The 18,428-nt window shown below is 40.4% G+C and overlaps 1 protein-coding gene across 2 annotated transcripts in view; it reads right to left on the bottom strand.

Annotated features, from left to right (window-relative positions):
• LOC126863434 (protein sax-3-like) overlaps window positions 1-18,428 on the bottom strand; it is a 238,865-nt gene that overhangs the window by 34,924 nt on the left and 185,513 nt on the right. For both annotated transcript variants that reach the window (XM_050613604.1, XM_050613603.1), the window contains exon 3: window positions 9,558-9,719. In XM_050613604.1, coding sequence (XP_050469561.1) covers window positions 9,558-9,636 — 79 coding nt within the window. In that variant the 5' untranslated portion in view covers window positions 9,637-9,719. The remainder of the gene's footprint in view (window positions 1-9,557; window positions 9,720-18,428) is intronic.

Consider the following 18,428-nt stretch of genomic DNA (forward strand, 5'->3'; position numbering starts at 1 on the left):
AATAGAATTCCGTATCGGATACGAAACGATATGTTTGGTTGGAACGGTTTTACCGCTCGAAATACATTCTGTTCGTTAGTTTTTAAGTACACCGGATCAAATCGAACGTCACGCTATATTAAATCTCGGACAGAAATACGCCTCGTCGTAGTTATCCTTATCCATTTGGCAATCGTTAACGCTAATCACGGCAAGCTGAAGTAATTCCATCGTCGAATTATCTGTCAAGTCATCGTGTTTCGAATTAGGCATTTCACGCCTACGTTTGTTGCACGCGAGCTCCCTTCAAATCCGACAACCATTCTCCTATAGTCTGCGAGTATCGATTCTGTCTGTCATAACCGAAGAGTCGGAATGGTAAACGATACGAGCGGCAACGAATATTTCCAGCACCTTCCAGGAAACGGGGAACGCGTTTCTGTTAATTTTACTATTTTCCGTCGTGCGTGTCTCGTTCGGTAAACGAGCAACTTTTCCCGATAATTTTCTATCGATAATCATCGAAACTACTCCGATCAAACCCAGTTCCAAAACTATGTGATTCTGTTATCACAGATACATCCACCTGTTGAATATAGATTCTTTATAGGATAACGTTTCAAAGTCAGATAATGATTCTTAAACGTTTAAATAACGTCATAATAATTTTCTAGGTTTACCTAAATTCCCAAAAGTGTCCTACTACTTACGAAAGGGAGCCTGTCTCGTTTATCATCGTTTCTTCATTTACCGTATCGTCATTTTACAATTTTATAATTCCACGTCGAATAAAAAAATCGTAAAATTTGACTCGTTTCGTTACTTATCTCGTTCGTGTTACGCAAGAGAATTCATTAGCACCGCTAGCTTGAAACACGTGACGGGTAAAACTTCGCTAATGATATCGGCCCAAGTGTGCGAGAGCGAGGATTTACTATATTCGTTTTATTCCTAAATTTCGCGACTTCGAAGCTTCTTGAAATTATAATGAGCGTAGGATTTCCGCAAGGTACCGTGGGATCGCGAGTTGCTAAAGACACGGGGATACTAAAACGTTATAGAGATCGATCCCGCGGATACCAGGGTTTTTAAAGAGTTCTAGGGATATGGATGAGTCAACAGGCGAATATAAGTGCCTTTAAAACTTTCGGAAGTCGTTTCATATTTTTCCGAAGATTCCAAGGATATCGATACTTGCCAGACTTTTTTATGTTTATGGAAATGTAAAAGCAGCAGGGTTCCGTGCGTCGAGGGATTTCGATGATTCGAACCTTCGATGGTTCGACACCTGGAACGATGCAGGGACACGCAGGAACGGATCCTGAACTCTCCGGAGAGCTTATAGGTGTATCGCTGGTTTCAAGATCCGCGAGGTCTTCGGAGTCTCTAGAGTCCCTAGAGTTCCCGGAGGGTCTCTAAGTTCTTGGCGGTCTTGGAGAATCGTAGGATCTGCAAGGTGTTAGGGGCTTCCAAGGTCTCCAGAGTCAAAAGGGTTTCCGAAGCTTCCGCGGTCTTCGTAGTCTCTAGAGTGCTCGAAATCTGCGCGAGTCGTCTTACATGTATCTCTTGTCCGTTACGTTACGTACGTTGGTCTCCGAATTATAGGCGATCGAAGAAAATGTTCAAAGTTTTCGTTTCGTTTTCTTTTTACATTAAGAACGTTCCTCCTTGACAGCACTTTCCTAAAATCCATTAGATTTTCGTCTTTGGAACAAAGAAGATCTATCGTGTATTCGACCGGAGAATGTACGAGAAGAATGTACGACCTGTGAGAGAAGATAGAAAATGTGAGATCGTTGGAAGAACACCTGGTATTTTCGAGCGAGTACTCGAACTCGGTGTTAAAGCGTGCGGTACGCACGAAGATGATCGCTTGCAAGATTCGCTCGATCATCTGTAACTCGAAAACTAAGGTACGTAGAACCCGTGTTTGTCCGATTTTTTGTTCACGTATTTTAGCGTTTTTCATCGTAGAGCGATCCGATGAACGAACATGTATTTACGATTCATCTTTTACATATACATGTTGTTCCACGAATTGGGACATGCTTACACTTTCTCCCACAAACTCGCGAATTTCATACGTGCATTTCCTTATCGAAGGATTCGTATCTATTTCGATATATCCGGCGTAGTTATCGAGTTGCAGCAAGTTTATGATAATTGCATCGAAATCCATAATCGCAACTGCCACAAATTCGGTGTTTTCGATAGCAAATGCCACGTGTCTGCAGATAATCTTATTTCATAGTAGGAACGCGAAGTTGCTTCTGTTTAACTTCGTGCGATCTAAAATGTCTTGTATTCGGTTCTATGGACTTGGAAGTGTTTGTATTATGTTATACGAGTCTGAAGCTATTCGTACGCCATTCCATGCCAAGAATTCACGATTCTCTTCCCGAATCGAGTCTCACACAGGTTCAGTGTCACACCTGCGTCTAGCCTTACGAGAGTTCAAATTCGCCACCACTTCTCCTGTCCAACTCGTCGTCTGTATTTGAGATTACTCGTTCGATGCTGTGTATATATTTAGTTTCAGAAATTCAAGTTGGCTAGTCTCGTATCCAAAGGTCTCGTACGATATTACCACCCACGTTAGAACGAACCGAATCTCTGGAAATCGGTCGTATAACTTGAAAACACGCGTTTGTTTCCTCTAAAACGCCGATCAACTCGATTCCTGCAGACTCTACCTTTCAAAAAATTCGAATTTGCGCGTGAATAAAAAATCACGTACTCTCGTCGAAACGCGAAACCACTTTCACGTAGTCATTTTTCCGGTTCATATATATTAAACTTTACGCGTTCTTTCGCCAACTCGTAGCTTGTCGCTAACTTGTAGCTCGCAGGTAATAATTTTTCATTTGCGAATTTCCTCGGGCATTACATTTTTTCCTCCGCGAGTTCAGGTATATATGCGAGTAACGAGAAGAAAGAGTAAAGAAAAGAACTGAAATTTCAGATTAAACGAACTATGAGTACGAGCACTTCTTTTCACGCTTATGAAACGAATTTTTCGATAATTAATTTAAAATTAAAGAGACAAGAAGAACGTGAAATAACTGTTCGTATTATCATCAAGAATTTTTAGGAAATAACAGAATATTTCCCGGTTATCGTATATTTGAAAGTGGCGTCGCTTGATAGACATTAGAGGAAAAAACAGCCACTTTATTTCCATTTAAACGCTTTAAAGGGATTCGATATTGTCGCGCAGGGAAGTGTGAAAATCGGCTCTTTCGAAGGAAATTTTCTCTTTAATGACACTTCAAATGCTTCGAATAGAGTCGTGTAGTCTGTGCGCCACGAAATTCGACATTCTCCAAATTTACGAAGATTCACCGAGTTCCAAGTTATTCACTGAGTTCGCTCAGTAAAAAGCTTCGAATTTTTGAAATTTTATTTCGTCGCAGCGTGCAAGTTAAAACACGCGGCTCCTCGATGCCGCTTGTACGACCGCATTGCGGATGCTGGCTGAAAGTCCTCGTTTTAAGCACGTGAAATATTTATCGTTAGATTTCTTCTTGAATCGCGTCAAAGGAATAAAGTGCCAGCGACTACGAGATATCGAAAATGTACATTTTCCAATTAAATTTTTGAAATATTTGTTCGCCATAATTTATCAAATCAACGAAACGAACAAAGATCAAATCGAACTTTTAATTACGTAATATTTGGCCTAAGTTCGTTTGGCTATTATCTCCCTCTTTTATAGCGGGCTTACAAAATATCGATAACAATACTTTTATCGACGTCTTTACGTTCGATTGTCGTGGACATTCGTTAACATTAACGTTGTAATTTAATGCGGCTTAGCTTTGATCAGGACTTATCGACGCGGCTCCCATCATCCTTTCACCTGTAATCTCACGTTGTCGTTCTTTTACCGCAGAAACAAAGATTTGCGCGGTGAACGTTACGAGGATCGACGAGATTCGAGGCAACCGCCCTTGATCACCGTTTCACCCCTAAATAAATTTGAATCGCTACGAATAAACGCGCGTTCACGAAACAAAATGGCGTACAGATTTTCCCACGAGTGATTCCTTTAATCAACCTTGGAATGGTACCCTAATTTTTCGAATTACGTCACTTGGATTTTTCAGGTTTCGCGTAATTTTCTCACATTTTGAATATATACAAAATTTGAGAAAATTTTTTTGCGATTTGTATCTATCTATGTAACTATCGATGAAAACTTTGGACTGCGATTCGGTATAACAGTCTATTTGTTAATCGTTTGAGTCTCGCTTGCACGCACGTGTCCGAGTAATTTTGTAGTGATATCGTCGAAACAGTACTAGCACGCGTAACATACCGCACTCATCGTTCCAGTTTTAGCTCCATAAGCTGTCTTTTTATCCCTCCTCTTTGTCTCTTTCGTATATGTAGAAAGATAGAGTTGCATTCTTGGGACGATTAAACGATCGAGTAGCAAAATTCATTTTTAGATTCGCAGTAGCCATCAATGCCTTGCGGTCTAAGTCGCAGAGCTAGACGGGCCGCGATACATAGCTCGAATCATCTGCGCTGCAGCAAACGGAACGGATAGGTTTTCCGTAGTCGTCGAATTCAAACCGCGTTTCCGTCTCGGACGAAAGTCAGGTATACGGGCAGAAGATGCTTGTCAGCCTTAACAGAGTTGGAAACGTGACCGTCAGAACGCGTTAGAATCTTTTCCGCGAAACGCGAATACGACAGGAAGGAGACACGTGTAATCTCTCTTCTCTTTTGTCCGCTTCGTGAACGTTTTTTCGAAGAATGGGTTAGGAGCGAGAGAGAGAGAGAGAGAGAGAGAGAGCAACATCCACTTTCCATTGCGAATTCGGAATTCGACTGCATTTCCGATTTGACGACGTGAAATCGGCTGGAGGAAATAAGCTTAGCTTTTGGAGAAAGAAACGTGACCTTCTCGCCACGTCGGGACCCACGTGCTTTCTTCACGGACGTGGTTTCGCCTGCCTTGGCTTTCCTACACCACGTTTCTATATTTTTTTTTTCCTGCGACGGACAAACTTTTCCAGCAAGTTTATATTTCGACGAACGCGATTAAAGAAACGGAACGTATAACCTTAAATTATGAAAAATTAATATGAAAAAATTGCTATTGGAATTTATGAATTTTAATTTCAATTTTACTAAAACGATTGAAACGTTAAAAGCTAAAATTTCACGGGTCGCAGTGAGATCGGATAGAGATTCGTTTTACCTGTTTAATTTTTCATGTTGCGTAGATTCGAAAAACGAATCGAAATGGAAACACGTAGGTTTGTAGAAAGATCGACGAATCATCGATGCAGCCTTAACAAACTATCAAAGTTGCTATCGAAGATCGTGGAAAAAGAATGCGATGATTCGATGTAACGAACAAACAAGTTTCCAGCAGAACATCGTGCAAGCTCGTTTGCTGTCGATTCGTTGAAACGATCCCTCAAAGATACGTGCACGTTATTACGTTGCAAAAGCAATTACGTCGCCGGTAATAATGACACGGCTCGATGACGTTTTAAAGACCCACATCAGGGAAGATTATCGTGAAATCCTTTAATGTCTGTCGGCGAATACCAGCGGTATCGTATCCGGGTACGTGAAAGCAGAAACGAGAGCCAGTTAACGTACTTTCGTATTACGAGCGACGATAATCCATAGACCGTAAACTATAACCACACAGATAACTCGATGACCACTGCCACTCGTCTGCCAAATTATGTGAAAATCGTTTAATCTTTCCGTATCTGAAATAAAGACGGTGTTTGTAATTAAAAAGGAGAATTCGCAGTTCGTAACGTACGACGAACGTTAGACAAAATTGCAAGCTGATGGTACGATAACGCGTTATAGTTATATTATAACGCAATTTAAATTTAGTTGGTTTCGGTGTACGGAAATGATGGAGCGAACGAAAAGGAGAAAAAACGAAAAGGAGAAAAAACGAAAAAAGTGGACAGAAAAAGAATTTTACAAGCAGAAATTCGCGACGCTGCATGCCGACGGACAGCTGACGCGATTTGACGCTTTCTGGTTATACGGCGCGATACAACGATCCACGTAAGTTTTCATTGTTCGTGGAATAGCTGCGTGTCTTTTTTGGAATTAGAGAATTCACGGAACTTTGTCTTCTTTCCGTCAATCTTTTTTATCGTTATTTTCTTCGAGACACGAGGTTCGACGAGAGAAAGTTTACGAAAACGCATGTGTCGTTCCAATTAAATGCAAATTTCAAGGTAATACGAACGTGTGGTACATGCATAAAATGAAAAATTTCTTATTATCGAAATGAAAAATGAAAAATGAAAAAAGCGAGAAATAGGATAGATAGACACGTGTACGAAGAAGACGCGGCCGGTGATGGATGGATCCAGCGAGATGATTTACGGTGGCCACCTAATTTACAAGTGGAAATTCTCTAGTTGCTTAGCGGTAACACATTGTTAGGTGATTGAAATTAATTACTCGAATAAACCGCATCACGCAGGCACTTTGGTTGCGAATATTATTGCGCGGGTACGTAGGCCGTAGATAGGTAGCCGTATCTACCAGTCCTTCACGTTATGAGGTTCAATTGCAAACAATTTTCAGATTTAATTATGGAAAGTTTAGAATTTTACTGTACATTATGAATATCATCACGGAAAAGGTTTATCGATATATTTCCGAATATACGTAGAAGATCGTTAAACTTATGTTTCCAAATCACTAGTTATTACTAGTTATCTAGAATTATTAATGAAGTTATTCGATCATTTTTGGAGCCTATCCTCAACGGGATGAATTACAAACACAGTTCGGTTCGATTAACCTGAGAAACATAAATTCGACTGGGGCAAGTCAGGAAATTCAATATCTTTCAGACTTATAAGACGTAGCCTTGACTTGCCGTCTATCGCGTGCTTGAAATCTGTTTTAAACGTATGGAAGAACGTACTCTGACTCGATTTTACGTAATAAATATTTCCAATAAGTTTCGTTCTGCGAAAAATCCGACTGAACTTAATGCGGAGATAAACCGGTGGTTGGTTTCATAGTTTGCTTTACCAAAATACAACAAGCTATTTGCCAGTATTTCCGAGCAAAATGTGTAATTCGATATGCTATTCGCGCAAGTTTTCTAACTAGTTTCATTCGAAACACAAATTTCGAATTAACGTAGCTGATAAGAAAAGTTTGCGCGTGTCTTACGTCCACCGTAATTTGCTCTGTTTTCGTTATTCAACAGCGCGTAATGTACGCTACTCGGTATTTGATCTCAAATATTCTGCCTGGCCAAAAAACGAGCAAAAAGGAGTTTCTTCGACTTACATAGCCTGTAGCTCTCGTGTAAACATTCCTGTACGCGACATCTAATCAAAGAGAAGATAAATTCGAAAGCAATTAAAGGTAATTCGAGTCGTGTTAGACGAACCCTGGCGTATTTGCGAAACGAGTGAAGAACGGTTTCCCGATCAAACATTAAAACTATCTCTGTCTCTGTGGTGGTTGGATCGTACGGTACGCCGCGTTGCGCCGGAAGGTAGGTATGTTAAATTTTAGATTACCGAGTGCAAATCAATTTGTGGCGCGGAAGGACGTCACGGCTGCTCGCATCGTAATTACGCTGGTAATAAGAAGGAAAACGGTCGCATTTACTCTGCCGAAGACGAAGACGAAGACGAAGACGAAGACGACGATGAATTTACATAGTCGCGACGTTTAGGATTTATAACCGTGCGCAATCTGAATTTCATGGAAACTAATTCCGCGGCTCGTTTAATGGAGTCTTCCCTCGCGTGGCATAGACCGCCGCGTTGATTCCATCCGTCTCGATCTCGTTCGTTTTACGCACGCGCCACTGTCCTGTGTCTTTCTCACGCAATTCATTAGTTAATCAAAAGCGTGACTCAACGCGACGCAACCAGTTGGCCACCGTCGATTTAGTTCGCGTACTATTCTTGTAAACGCGCTCGTTTTCTGCGTGACAAGGTGGACAGCGACTCGACGTCTAGTTAAAGTGGAAATCAGGGCGTGAAAATGCCGTTTTTTTTTTTTTTTTTTTTTAGTTCTTTGTTTCCCGAGCGTGGACAACTGCTTGAATTTATAGCGACAAGTAACGCGAGATCGAACGATGGTTGAACTATTATAGCTCCAGCCTCTAGGTAGAGCTCCGTACTTCTGTCAATAATTTGTCTCTTTTATATATCATTTTGCATATGCTACGATGAAATAAAAATGTTGGACTATTTACTGAAGCATCAAGTTTCCACAAAATTAAATTCCTAGCAGGTTCTTGGCTTGTACAGGTTGTTCTCCACAGCGGTGTATCTTATTATCTTGATCTTACCATATCTGTTTTATGTCAAGAATATGTCATAATCATAGGAGTGTGATAGATGGAAAATTAATAAATCCGGTGATAGATCGACGTGGCTCGTCGAAATCCAGCGCACGGATGACGCGATTATAGGTGATTCTAGCGTATCGCAAGTTCTGGGCTCTTGAACAGCCCCTGTCGCGATTGTTCGACCGACTCGATATTCTCGATACGATGCTCTATGGATCGTTCGTGTCGTACGATTCTGATTAATGAGAGGACGCGAGTGTGTTCGCGCTTCGGTTGAATGTCAAAGGGAACGCGAACCCGATGCGGAGGATGTTTGATCTCTTCGATTGTCCAATGATTACACTTCTATCGAAACCCTCTGTCATCTATTTCGATGATTTTACGTAATGTATAATGGTGTCACGCGTCAAACAAATATATTAAAAATTATGGGAATAACGCGCGATGAAGAGATTGTCGACGACAGATGATAAGCAGACCGCGGCTGTTCATGCCATTTATTGAAAATTTAAAGGGGCAAAATAAATATAAGAATATGAAATATTCGAAGCACAGTGCCGATTGTAATATTTAGTCAGCCAACTGAATTTTTATCTCGTTCCTCCGTGTGTAAATAAATGTTCTTTATTCAACGACAAATTATTTTATTAGGCTCGAAATTAGACTTTTATTAATTTATTAATTTCCATTATTCTTAATTCGGCCGGCAGTCAACTTTGAAAGAGCAATTGATTTTTAATTCGTGTACGTATTTGTTTCGTTCACTCGCCTTGATCCTCGCAGATTATTATCAGCCGATATAGGTTTCCGATTGATTAACTAGCTCGTCACGTTTCAAACGTACACACACAATGTCCAATGAACGTAATATGCACGAACATAAATAACGATCATAAAGCGTATGTTAATATCAACTCGTTACCGGGCTGTCTTTAACGAAGTTTGTTACGGTAATAACAAAATACAATAATAAATTTTCGTGAAATTTAAGAACTTGTATATACACGATTAATATTAGGAAATATAATAGACAAGATATATTTCGATTCTCATATCGTCGGATGAATGTTTAATATCGTTGTACGGCTCTTGATCGTTGAACGACAGACACTAACGATAAACGCAAGGCCAATTACCGAAATTAACGAAAGATGGCTGGTTCGCCTGAATAAAGGTTGGTCCTTGATTTTTTAGTTTTATAATTCGACCGATGGGATATTTGGAAAAACGATGTCGCGATGAAAAATTCGTAGCCACGTACCTGTATGAGAGTCGGACGCCGATAGGTAAACGAGGCAGCAAGTCGTTAGGAGCCGAAGGAGCCACATGACACTACACATGATTGCCCGATGCGTGGCTCCTCCCTTCCTTATCTGTTCCCGCTGCTGCGGTTCGCGTACCGCTGCCTCGACATTCCTGTCATCTGAAACACACGACCGGATATCACGATAGTTTCAACTGCATCCATGCACCAACGGGGCTTCGACTTATCTCCAAGCCGCGTTCGAAGCCTTTCTGTTCGCACAGATCGATTAACTTTGCGAGCAGATTCGCTGAAACGTATAATAGGTCGCGTAGTTCGATCATCCTGTCCGTTAAAATCAAGTTTCATGGAAACTCGAGAGATACTCGGTTACTTTTCGTATCGTTACTAGAAGAAGTATTTATAACGCGATAATAGAAAAATACGTTAATAACTTTCGCAAATGTTTCGCAGCAAAAATCATGTCTAAGATATCTCTTCCTCGCATTAACCACTATACGTATGTACGATCGTTGCACGAGTTGTGCGATGTTCGAAGAAGATCGCTTTGCTGCGTTTCATTTTGGCGGATGTAGTTTTTCATCGGATCGATAATATTTCAGGGTTTTCCGAAACGAAATGGCGAGCAGACGACGTTCGAATGGTCGAAACGAGAGAGAAGAGTATAGGAGAGAAGAGTTTCGATGCCATGGCCATAACGTAATTAACTGGTTTTATTTTAGCGCGTGCGGAACGGCCGGTTGGTCCGCTAATATGAAAGTATCGCGGACTCCGCGGGGATTAACTTCTGAAACTTTCCCACGGGCAGCGTGCGCGGATTTTAATTAAAGTATAATTAAGCACCGTTGGACGGGAAATTCGTTGAAAGAAACAAAGAATCGACGTGGCGCCCTCTGTTCTAGTTCGTCGTTTTCCATCGTAATCTCGTAAACCAAAGAGAACACGACGAACTTTCCGGATACCCGGTGATCAGTTGTTTTAAGAACTTTAACGCGTTTAACCCGTAGTTACCTTTGATCTATTCAAACAACGGTACATATGTACAGTCGATGTTCCTGATCAAATTTACTCAGAGTTCGCCTAAATTAATTTACCCGTTACGTATAAACGTGATCCACGTGTATAAATAAGAATCATCTTGAATTTATCCTTCCTACGATTTTAATTTTAAGCACATATCCTTCTATCCTCCAATGAAACGTTTTTTTCTATCGCTACACCGGTGGAAATTCGTTTCGTCGTTGTTCAACCGGCATTACGCTTAACGTACGACAGCGATTCCTCGAATTACGTTTCCATTCGTGGTTCTAGAAAAAATTTGGAGAAAATGTAAAAAATATCTCTTCTCGCGATCGGCAACCGCCGAGTGGCCAATGTTCACGAGGATGAAACAAAAAGTCCACAGACCGCACAACCACTGCTAGCGAAATCAATCCTAAATGGTGAACGTGGTGCTACGTAGCCTTCGGCTGCGAGCAACTGTACGTGTACTTTCGTTTTTCGCGTCGTTTCTCTCATCTGCCGGGCCTTCGATTCTTCGCGACAAAGTTTGCCAAGGTTCCGTCGGTTTGATCGGCACGGCATCGGTTCGAAACGAAAGATTCTAGTCACGAACGAGCTTCTTGCCTGACTATGGCTATGTACTACGATATTTGAATAAAAGTTGCGGTTCAGTTAACACGTATTTACAGCGTTGACTCGGAAGGCTCGCGTGCGATTTTATTTGCACGCCGTCGCTGGGAACCTAGACTTTCAGCGTTGTTCCTTTTACGTCACCTACCGAACACGGATTTCTTTTATCGGCCACGCGATAGACACGCTTTCTACCTGCGAGCATGGAGACATTTAACTTTGACGTTCGATTCGGATATCCTAATCGAATTTTCAGCCGAGTTTTCAGCCAGACTTTGCTCGTACGACGTCGTGAAGAAGATATCGTCGAAAATCGAACGCAATCAACCAGAGTTTGTTAGATTTTATTTGGCAACGGGAAATTGTGTCAAAGTAACTATATTGTCCTTTAATGTGCCAGTGTGAGATTCATCCACATGTATTTACTCGCGTTCGTAGGCATTACATATACTTTGTAAAAAAAAAGCATTATACAATACAATTTCTTCTCTTTTGCGTTCTTCGACCATTACTTTAACGAATTCTGGAAGTCGTTACGAAACCTTTCGAATTCTGAAATTCAGGTTTGAAAATTGCGAGAACCAATGCTTGTGATTCCTGTTTGTCATCGAAATACAGTTTCTTTCTCTTGTAACCGTTGTCTTGCACGAATAGAAAATCGATTGTCACACTTTATATAGAATCAGCAAGTGTCCTAATACTTACGAACAGATGAATAATATGTATCAACGTGTTAGCGAAGCTAGATAAATTTCAGCTGTGCTACCTCACCCTACAGAGCCGGTAGTCCGAAGCTTTCGGGCCACCCCAAGTAGTCGGGTTATTACCCGCTATTGCTCCATATTTCCAGGCTTAGTCGGAAAAAGTCGGATGAAAATTCGGTCGAGCTTCCGCGATATCTAACATTTAATACAGCGTTACATTTTTTATATGCAATATAAAATATATAAGCTAAAGTTTTACCCTAACTCGGAATTTGAAAATGAATGCTATACAATGTTGTAGCGCCAAGTAGATACATAGAAGAAAATTCTTTCCGCAGGTTTGGACATGGAGCAGTAATAAAAGTACGTAATCAACGTAATCAAAATAAAGTACGATGAATCAACATAATTGTATTTAAATGTCTTTTTCGACGTTAATGAAAATTTAGAGTTCGGACTAACCATAAGCGCGAAACTGTTCTATTATCGACTGTTATTTCGAATATTTCATAGATTGAAAGGTTCGACTCTTGGTCGGAGATGCGTTCGATTTAAAACGTTCTCGTGACAACATATTACCGCGAGGCTCCATTAATTCCCGGGGAAGATATTTTCGTTTCGCGTGGAGACGATGCGAGGTCCGAAACCAACGTACCGTCGAAATTTATTTGTCCGTAGAATTAATCCGTCTTTCTTTCTCACTATTCTCCCTACTACTCGACGACTTCTAGCCCCCGATCCCTGCCAACAACGCTCACACACACTCGAACCATGCTTCGTATATTATTCTACACACACGCGCGTGCTTATCTAGCCACCTATATCGTTAATTTTGTCCTCTTTCCAGCAGCTACTTCCGTCCTATCAAGTTCGGCAGTTTTTCATGGTTTCGTAGGACTTTCCTCGAGGGAGAAGCGCGCGTTCGGAATTCTAATTCGACGTTTCTAATACCACAGGCTGCAAACCATCTTGAAATCGGTTGGAAGATGAACAGGAACCGTGTATCGACTCTTTGATAAATTAACCTCGAAGGTCTGTGAAAGTCGGGGGAACGTTGCCGTTTAAACGCGAGGGCTGGATAACGACATAAGCGATGCGTTGCCATAAGCATGAATCGCTGATATCACGGGGATAAAGGTACACGAGTTCTCGTTTAAGACGCTGCAATCGTCGACTATACGCGGCTATAAGGGAAACAAATTCTCCGCGTTTCGCTGACAAAACGGATCAACAGCCTCGCAGGTGTTTCTCCTCGTGCGTTTCAGGCTGAGAATTAATACGATAGAATAGCGCGAACGTAGTAATTAAATTCGAGATTTCAGACGTAAACCCAGAAATCAAACTGATCAATTGCAATTTTTATCGATCTTTTAATTTCATTTTACGATCGATATCCGGTCGTCGAGGGACGAACGATTTACTTTCTCAAGTTCGATTCATCGCAATTCGAAGGTGAATTTGAATTGTATCGATAAATGTTTTATTTGGTTATCTCTAGAATTTATTACCTAGATCAGATCTTCTACCCTTCTTCGTAACTTTCCTTTTTTCCCATTCTCCTTACGAACTTTTCCACTGCAACCAGTTGGCTTTTCAAATTTCCATTGGTTTTCAACTATCTAAAAATCAGCCCGCCATATTCACCTTTCAGGAACGTTATAACCTGTCGAATCTTCGATCGAAACTAATAGGGATCGCGCGCGAAACGAGAATATTCACCGCACACGAGTAAAAGTCTGCCTTTATTAAAGTCTCGTTTAGCGATGGAACAGCGGCAAAAGGGCCAGCTAGAATCGTTGCGAGAAATCAAAATTACTTGAACGGCGGCCAGTTAACGAGAACCGTATCGATATTGTAAATTTCGTTTCGACACGGACTTCGAAATCAACTTTGTTCGATTTCCTTGCCTTCCATTTCCTCCCTCGCTGGCGTTTCATTTTCGAAAGCACGATTTCCACGTTCATCGTTTTCGCGTTTCGATCGCTAATGTCCGATCCAATTTGTCCGCTTTAACATCGTTTAACTTCTATACACGTGCGTGAACCGCTAATTATTTAGCCGGATTTCATCGTTCAATTAACTACGAGTTCTCTTCAGACGGAAAATTCGCATCGATCTCGTCTCGTTCGATGATCGCGTATCCCACTTTTGTTCGACAAATTTTTTAATATTCCAGTTTGTTTCATTTCGGTCAGTTTTACTTTCCATCGTACCGTTCGTCCCCGTTTTCTTCTCTTTTCTTTTTCCCATTGAATGTTCAACGTACTATTTCGAGATGTTTTTATCGTTTTTATTAACTCGCTGGTTTTTTTATTCGTTTTTTATCGGTCAGGTTAAGTATTTACGTTATCGTGGAACTTTTTCAATTGGTTCGTCTTTGGTACGGCACAAATGTCGCAACGATTAATTGTATAACGTATTTAACTAAGTTCTGTTTTTGTTTGAAAGTTGTATGCTCATTATTCACGACTGTCTTTTAGCGGAGAACGTATAGAAAGTCAGAGTTGAAAAGCACCGTTTTCACCAGCAGCGGAGTATTCGAACGAATGCGTTAATTGTTCGTTTCTCTTTGCTTTTGCTGTCGAATAATGCCACGAAACGTTGTCTACGTTTCGCTGAAAATTCTACATAAATAGAATTAATCCCCGATACGTATGAAATTTGACGCGAGTGATTCGCGTTTATCTCGACCAGACGGATTCGACTAAAAAGTTATAGCAGAGCAAGCGAAAAACTTTTCTCTTTGTTCTCTTTGCCTTGAGTAAATTTTAACCAAAGCAAACCCAATTCCCAATATACCAATTTAATTCACTTACGACTGATTTCTACCGATTCCAAACTTCGTACAAACAAAATAATTTGATCTCCGTTTACCATTACGTTCCAGCTTGTCCATTATCGTTAACAAACCATTCCCTTAATCATTCTGTTTTCTTTCTTTTTACCATTTTGTCCCATATTTTACTAATGATTAACAGCCATACAGAGCATGTCCAGTTAATTCAACAGTTTGGCGCACCGACCGAAACTGCATGCATCGACGTGTTATCAACTTTGTGAAATAATTACACAACTATCTGGAAGGCAGAGTATAAACTCGGTAAGCAAGTTTAAACGAACCTGACAGATTGACACGTACCCTTAAAATAAACATCCAGCGAATATTCATCGCGTCTAGCTTACCATATGTTGCTTTACGCGATAAAGAAACCCTGTCTGACACGCATGCAGATAAATAGAACATCGGAGAAAAATGCATTTTCGTAAATAAAAAAGAAAGGTTGCAGTATAAAAGAAGTTGTTACACGACAATTTGAAACGATGTATTAGAAAATTGAAATTTACCATTTAATTTCGAATTATCGATCTTTTCAACGCGTCGATATTAGAAACTTTTCGGAAAAGAAGGAACGAAGGAATTTTTCTCTTTTTCTTCGGAATTTGTATTGTCATTTATTAAGCGGCCCTTTTAGCAAGCTCTCTTATTTAATCTCTCGAACGAAGTAGTTTCTGAAGGCACGAATATTAGTTCGTCGGTGATCTAACTTTGATATTCAAAAGATTACGGTCGAGAGAAGTTAAGTTACCGAAGATGGTACGAAATATAGCACGAGCTCGTTAGTTAATAACGTACTTTACTTTATGGTAAAACTTTGCACTTACAAACGAAATTAACCTACGTGAAACCACTTTTAATCAACGGATGTTTCCTTATTTGTTAATCTTCCTCGTTATTTAGGTCTCTGATCGATCGATTATTCTGTTCGACGATTTCGTTTGCTTTTAATCGTCTACGTACTCGCGCGTAAGGCACGTATCGTGCAGGCGAGTCTTTCAAAATTTAGAGAAATTGCCAAGAATTTTTCAACTTTGTTGCATAGATAAAATTAACGTTCAATTCTCAAGAGACGGATGATGTACTTCCATAAATCTATTTATCGCGAGTATTAGTCTGTCCCAAAAGTTTCTTTCGGTTTACAAGGAAACGATAAATTAAAATTATTTTTCTCTATTTTCTCGATTTATGGACTAAATCGGTGTACCGTTTATATCGTAATTTCGTTTCGCACGTGACCCGTTTACGGGTCAAAGTGGCCAACTTTACTTTCTGAAATTGTCGAATCGTTCTATTTCCACCTTGCTCGACGCTTATCTTATATAATTTCATCGATTTTCCCTATTTTTTGTTTCGTGGAGTTAACCGATTGGACAAACGAGCGACGCGCGTGATAATCTTTCGAATATAACGGTGTAGGTACATAGCGTTACCAAGCAGGATTACTTCATCTACGAAACCCGATCGTTCCAAGTAGTCATAATCCTATAGCCACGTACGATCATTCGGCAACTATCTACTTAACTACGACGACGAGACGAATAAAAGCGGAAGAACGAAATTTTGGCTTGAAATTGATGCTGCAATTTCGTCGTAACCTTAATTAAACGTTGGCCGATTCCTCGTACAGTAACCGGGTCTTCGACGGGATCGGTTAAATCGCCAACGTCAGTGCGGTTAAGCACCAGGAAAATGGCGAAGGGAAGAAAGTTGGCCAAGAAGTAAGTACCTGCCAGTGAAAAAGGAGGAAAGAACGTTGGAAGATTGCAGGAACCGTGGAGAGGCGAAGAAAAATGAAGGAAGCAAAGAAGGAGGAAGAACGAAGGCAAAACAGAAGCTCATAGAGCAAGAGAAGGAACGCTCACGGCTCGAAAAGATAAAGCTGCGTGGAACTTTTTAACCCTAACTGGGCGAGGCAGAGGACTTACGGCAGGGGATGAACTTGGATAAGTTTAATACCGATGCTACAGGGTTACTTCTATCGCGGTGGAAACGGTGGGCACTGGTTTACGATGTGATTCGCCCGCAGTAGCGAATTGTTCTTAACGAGTCTTGCATAACGATGGTCAAGTTCGTCCTATTCGCGTGTTGATGCACTTATTGTTCCGCTTCCTATTGTTTCTTTTCCGTTTGGTTCGATGGAAGACAACGGTTTAAGGAGGGAGGGTTCGATCGCAGAATCGTTGCAACAATTGCTTTGTATATACGCACGCGATATCCCATTTTCCTACTTGAAGAAAAGAATAATATTCGGGGGATATTTTATGTCAGAGACGAATTGGCTTTTCATCGACAACGCTACGAATAGAGTCACGTATCTATCCACTTTCGGTGAATTACGAGACATACAACGTAAATTTCCGACCGTACAAGATACATCGAACGATGTAAGCGATAAAAAGAAATACAAGAATTTTAATGATCTTATAAATACAGATCAATTTGTTCTCATGTACTACATATATAATACGATGAAATTACCAAGACGAACAGAATGATTAATGTTTCTAAAAAGTGTGATATAAGCTAGCTAGCTTATGCTAGATAGATCATTTATCTATAGCAGGAGATAATTTACGACAGCTTTAAGCGATGCCACGATGAAAAATAAAGTATTTTCGATTCGAAATCGAGTAGATTGCGTTTGAGATAAACTTGTATCCAGCCGTCCAGTTCAATAACGATACACGCTTGCTTTCGTCGATTACACGATCTCGAGTGTGTTCAAAAAGAGCCATGATTTATGAATCGCGACGATATCTTCTATCGATTTAGAGACAAGTTCCGGCTACTAATTCGGAACGAAATATATAGGATTTTAATTTCGAAAGATCGAAGAGAAACATACGACTTTCCGACTTTATGGGATACGGAATATATAAACATACGTATATGTAGAAAAATCTATCGTCTTTGTCCTAGAACGTGACGAAAATTTTAGTTAACTGGCATCAAACTTTCTGCATATGAAAGACAAGTAGCGAGAGAAAGTCGAACTGGGAAATATAGCTTCTTGCTGCAAACGATGGCCGATAAAACAAAAATTATCGACTTGTTTCTTAAATTCTACTTTAGTTAAATACAACTTTTTCCTTTTGTCCTTTTTGTATGTGTGCTTTAGGTAGCAAGTAGTATCCTTCGCGAACGTAAGTACGCGATTTAAAGGTAGGTTAGAAGAAGAGGTTGTTCTGCCACGATCTTTCCTTCTCGAGTTGTCTTTCCGCCTACGAAGATTCCTCTGCGAGATTCGAGCGATTCGCCAATCTCACTGAAACGAGTGCCTTTTGGTGAAAAGGATAATGTAAAGGACGTTCGCTCGTAAAAGCGCTTAACCGAAATCAATCGCGTTACGAGTCGTCGCGGAATAATAAAACGCTGTTGCGTAACTTATTAATATCAACGTCGATATTTTACCAGAGTTACGTTACGGAGCTAGTCGTTAGTGATTTGGATACGCGCGAGCAAGAAAATTGAAGCATTGCCCTTTGTCAAGAAAATTTGTAACTTATTATTAATTGAAAAAATCTATTAATCGCTCCACTTCGAAATGAATCGCGCACGTAATCGATAATACGGAACATCATTTTAGCATCTCCAAATATATCCATACTTTGCCAGAACGTTTAATCGGCGATATAGGCTATTCGTTATTTTAACCATCGATCGATTTAATCTGAAAGGTATGCGCGAGAGTGG

Source organism: Bombus huntii, chromosome 3, assembly GCF_024542735.1.
Source record: "Bombus huntii isolate Logan2020A chromosome 3, iyBomHunt1.1, whole genome shotgun sequence".
Taxonomy (NCBI): domain Eukaryota; kingdom Metazoa; phylum Arthropoda; class Insecta; order Hymenoptera; family Apidae; genus Bombus; species Bombus huntii.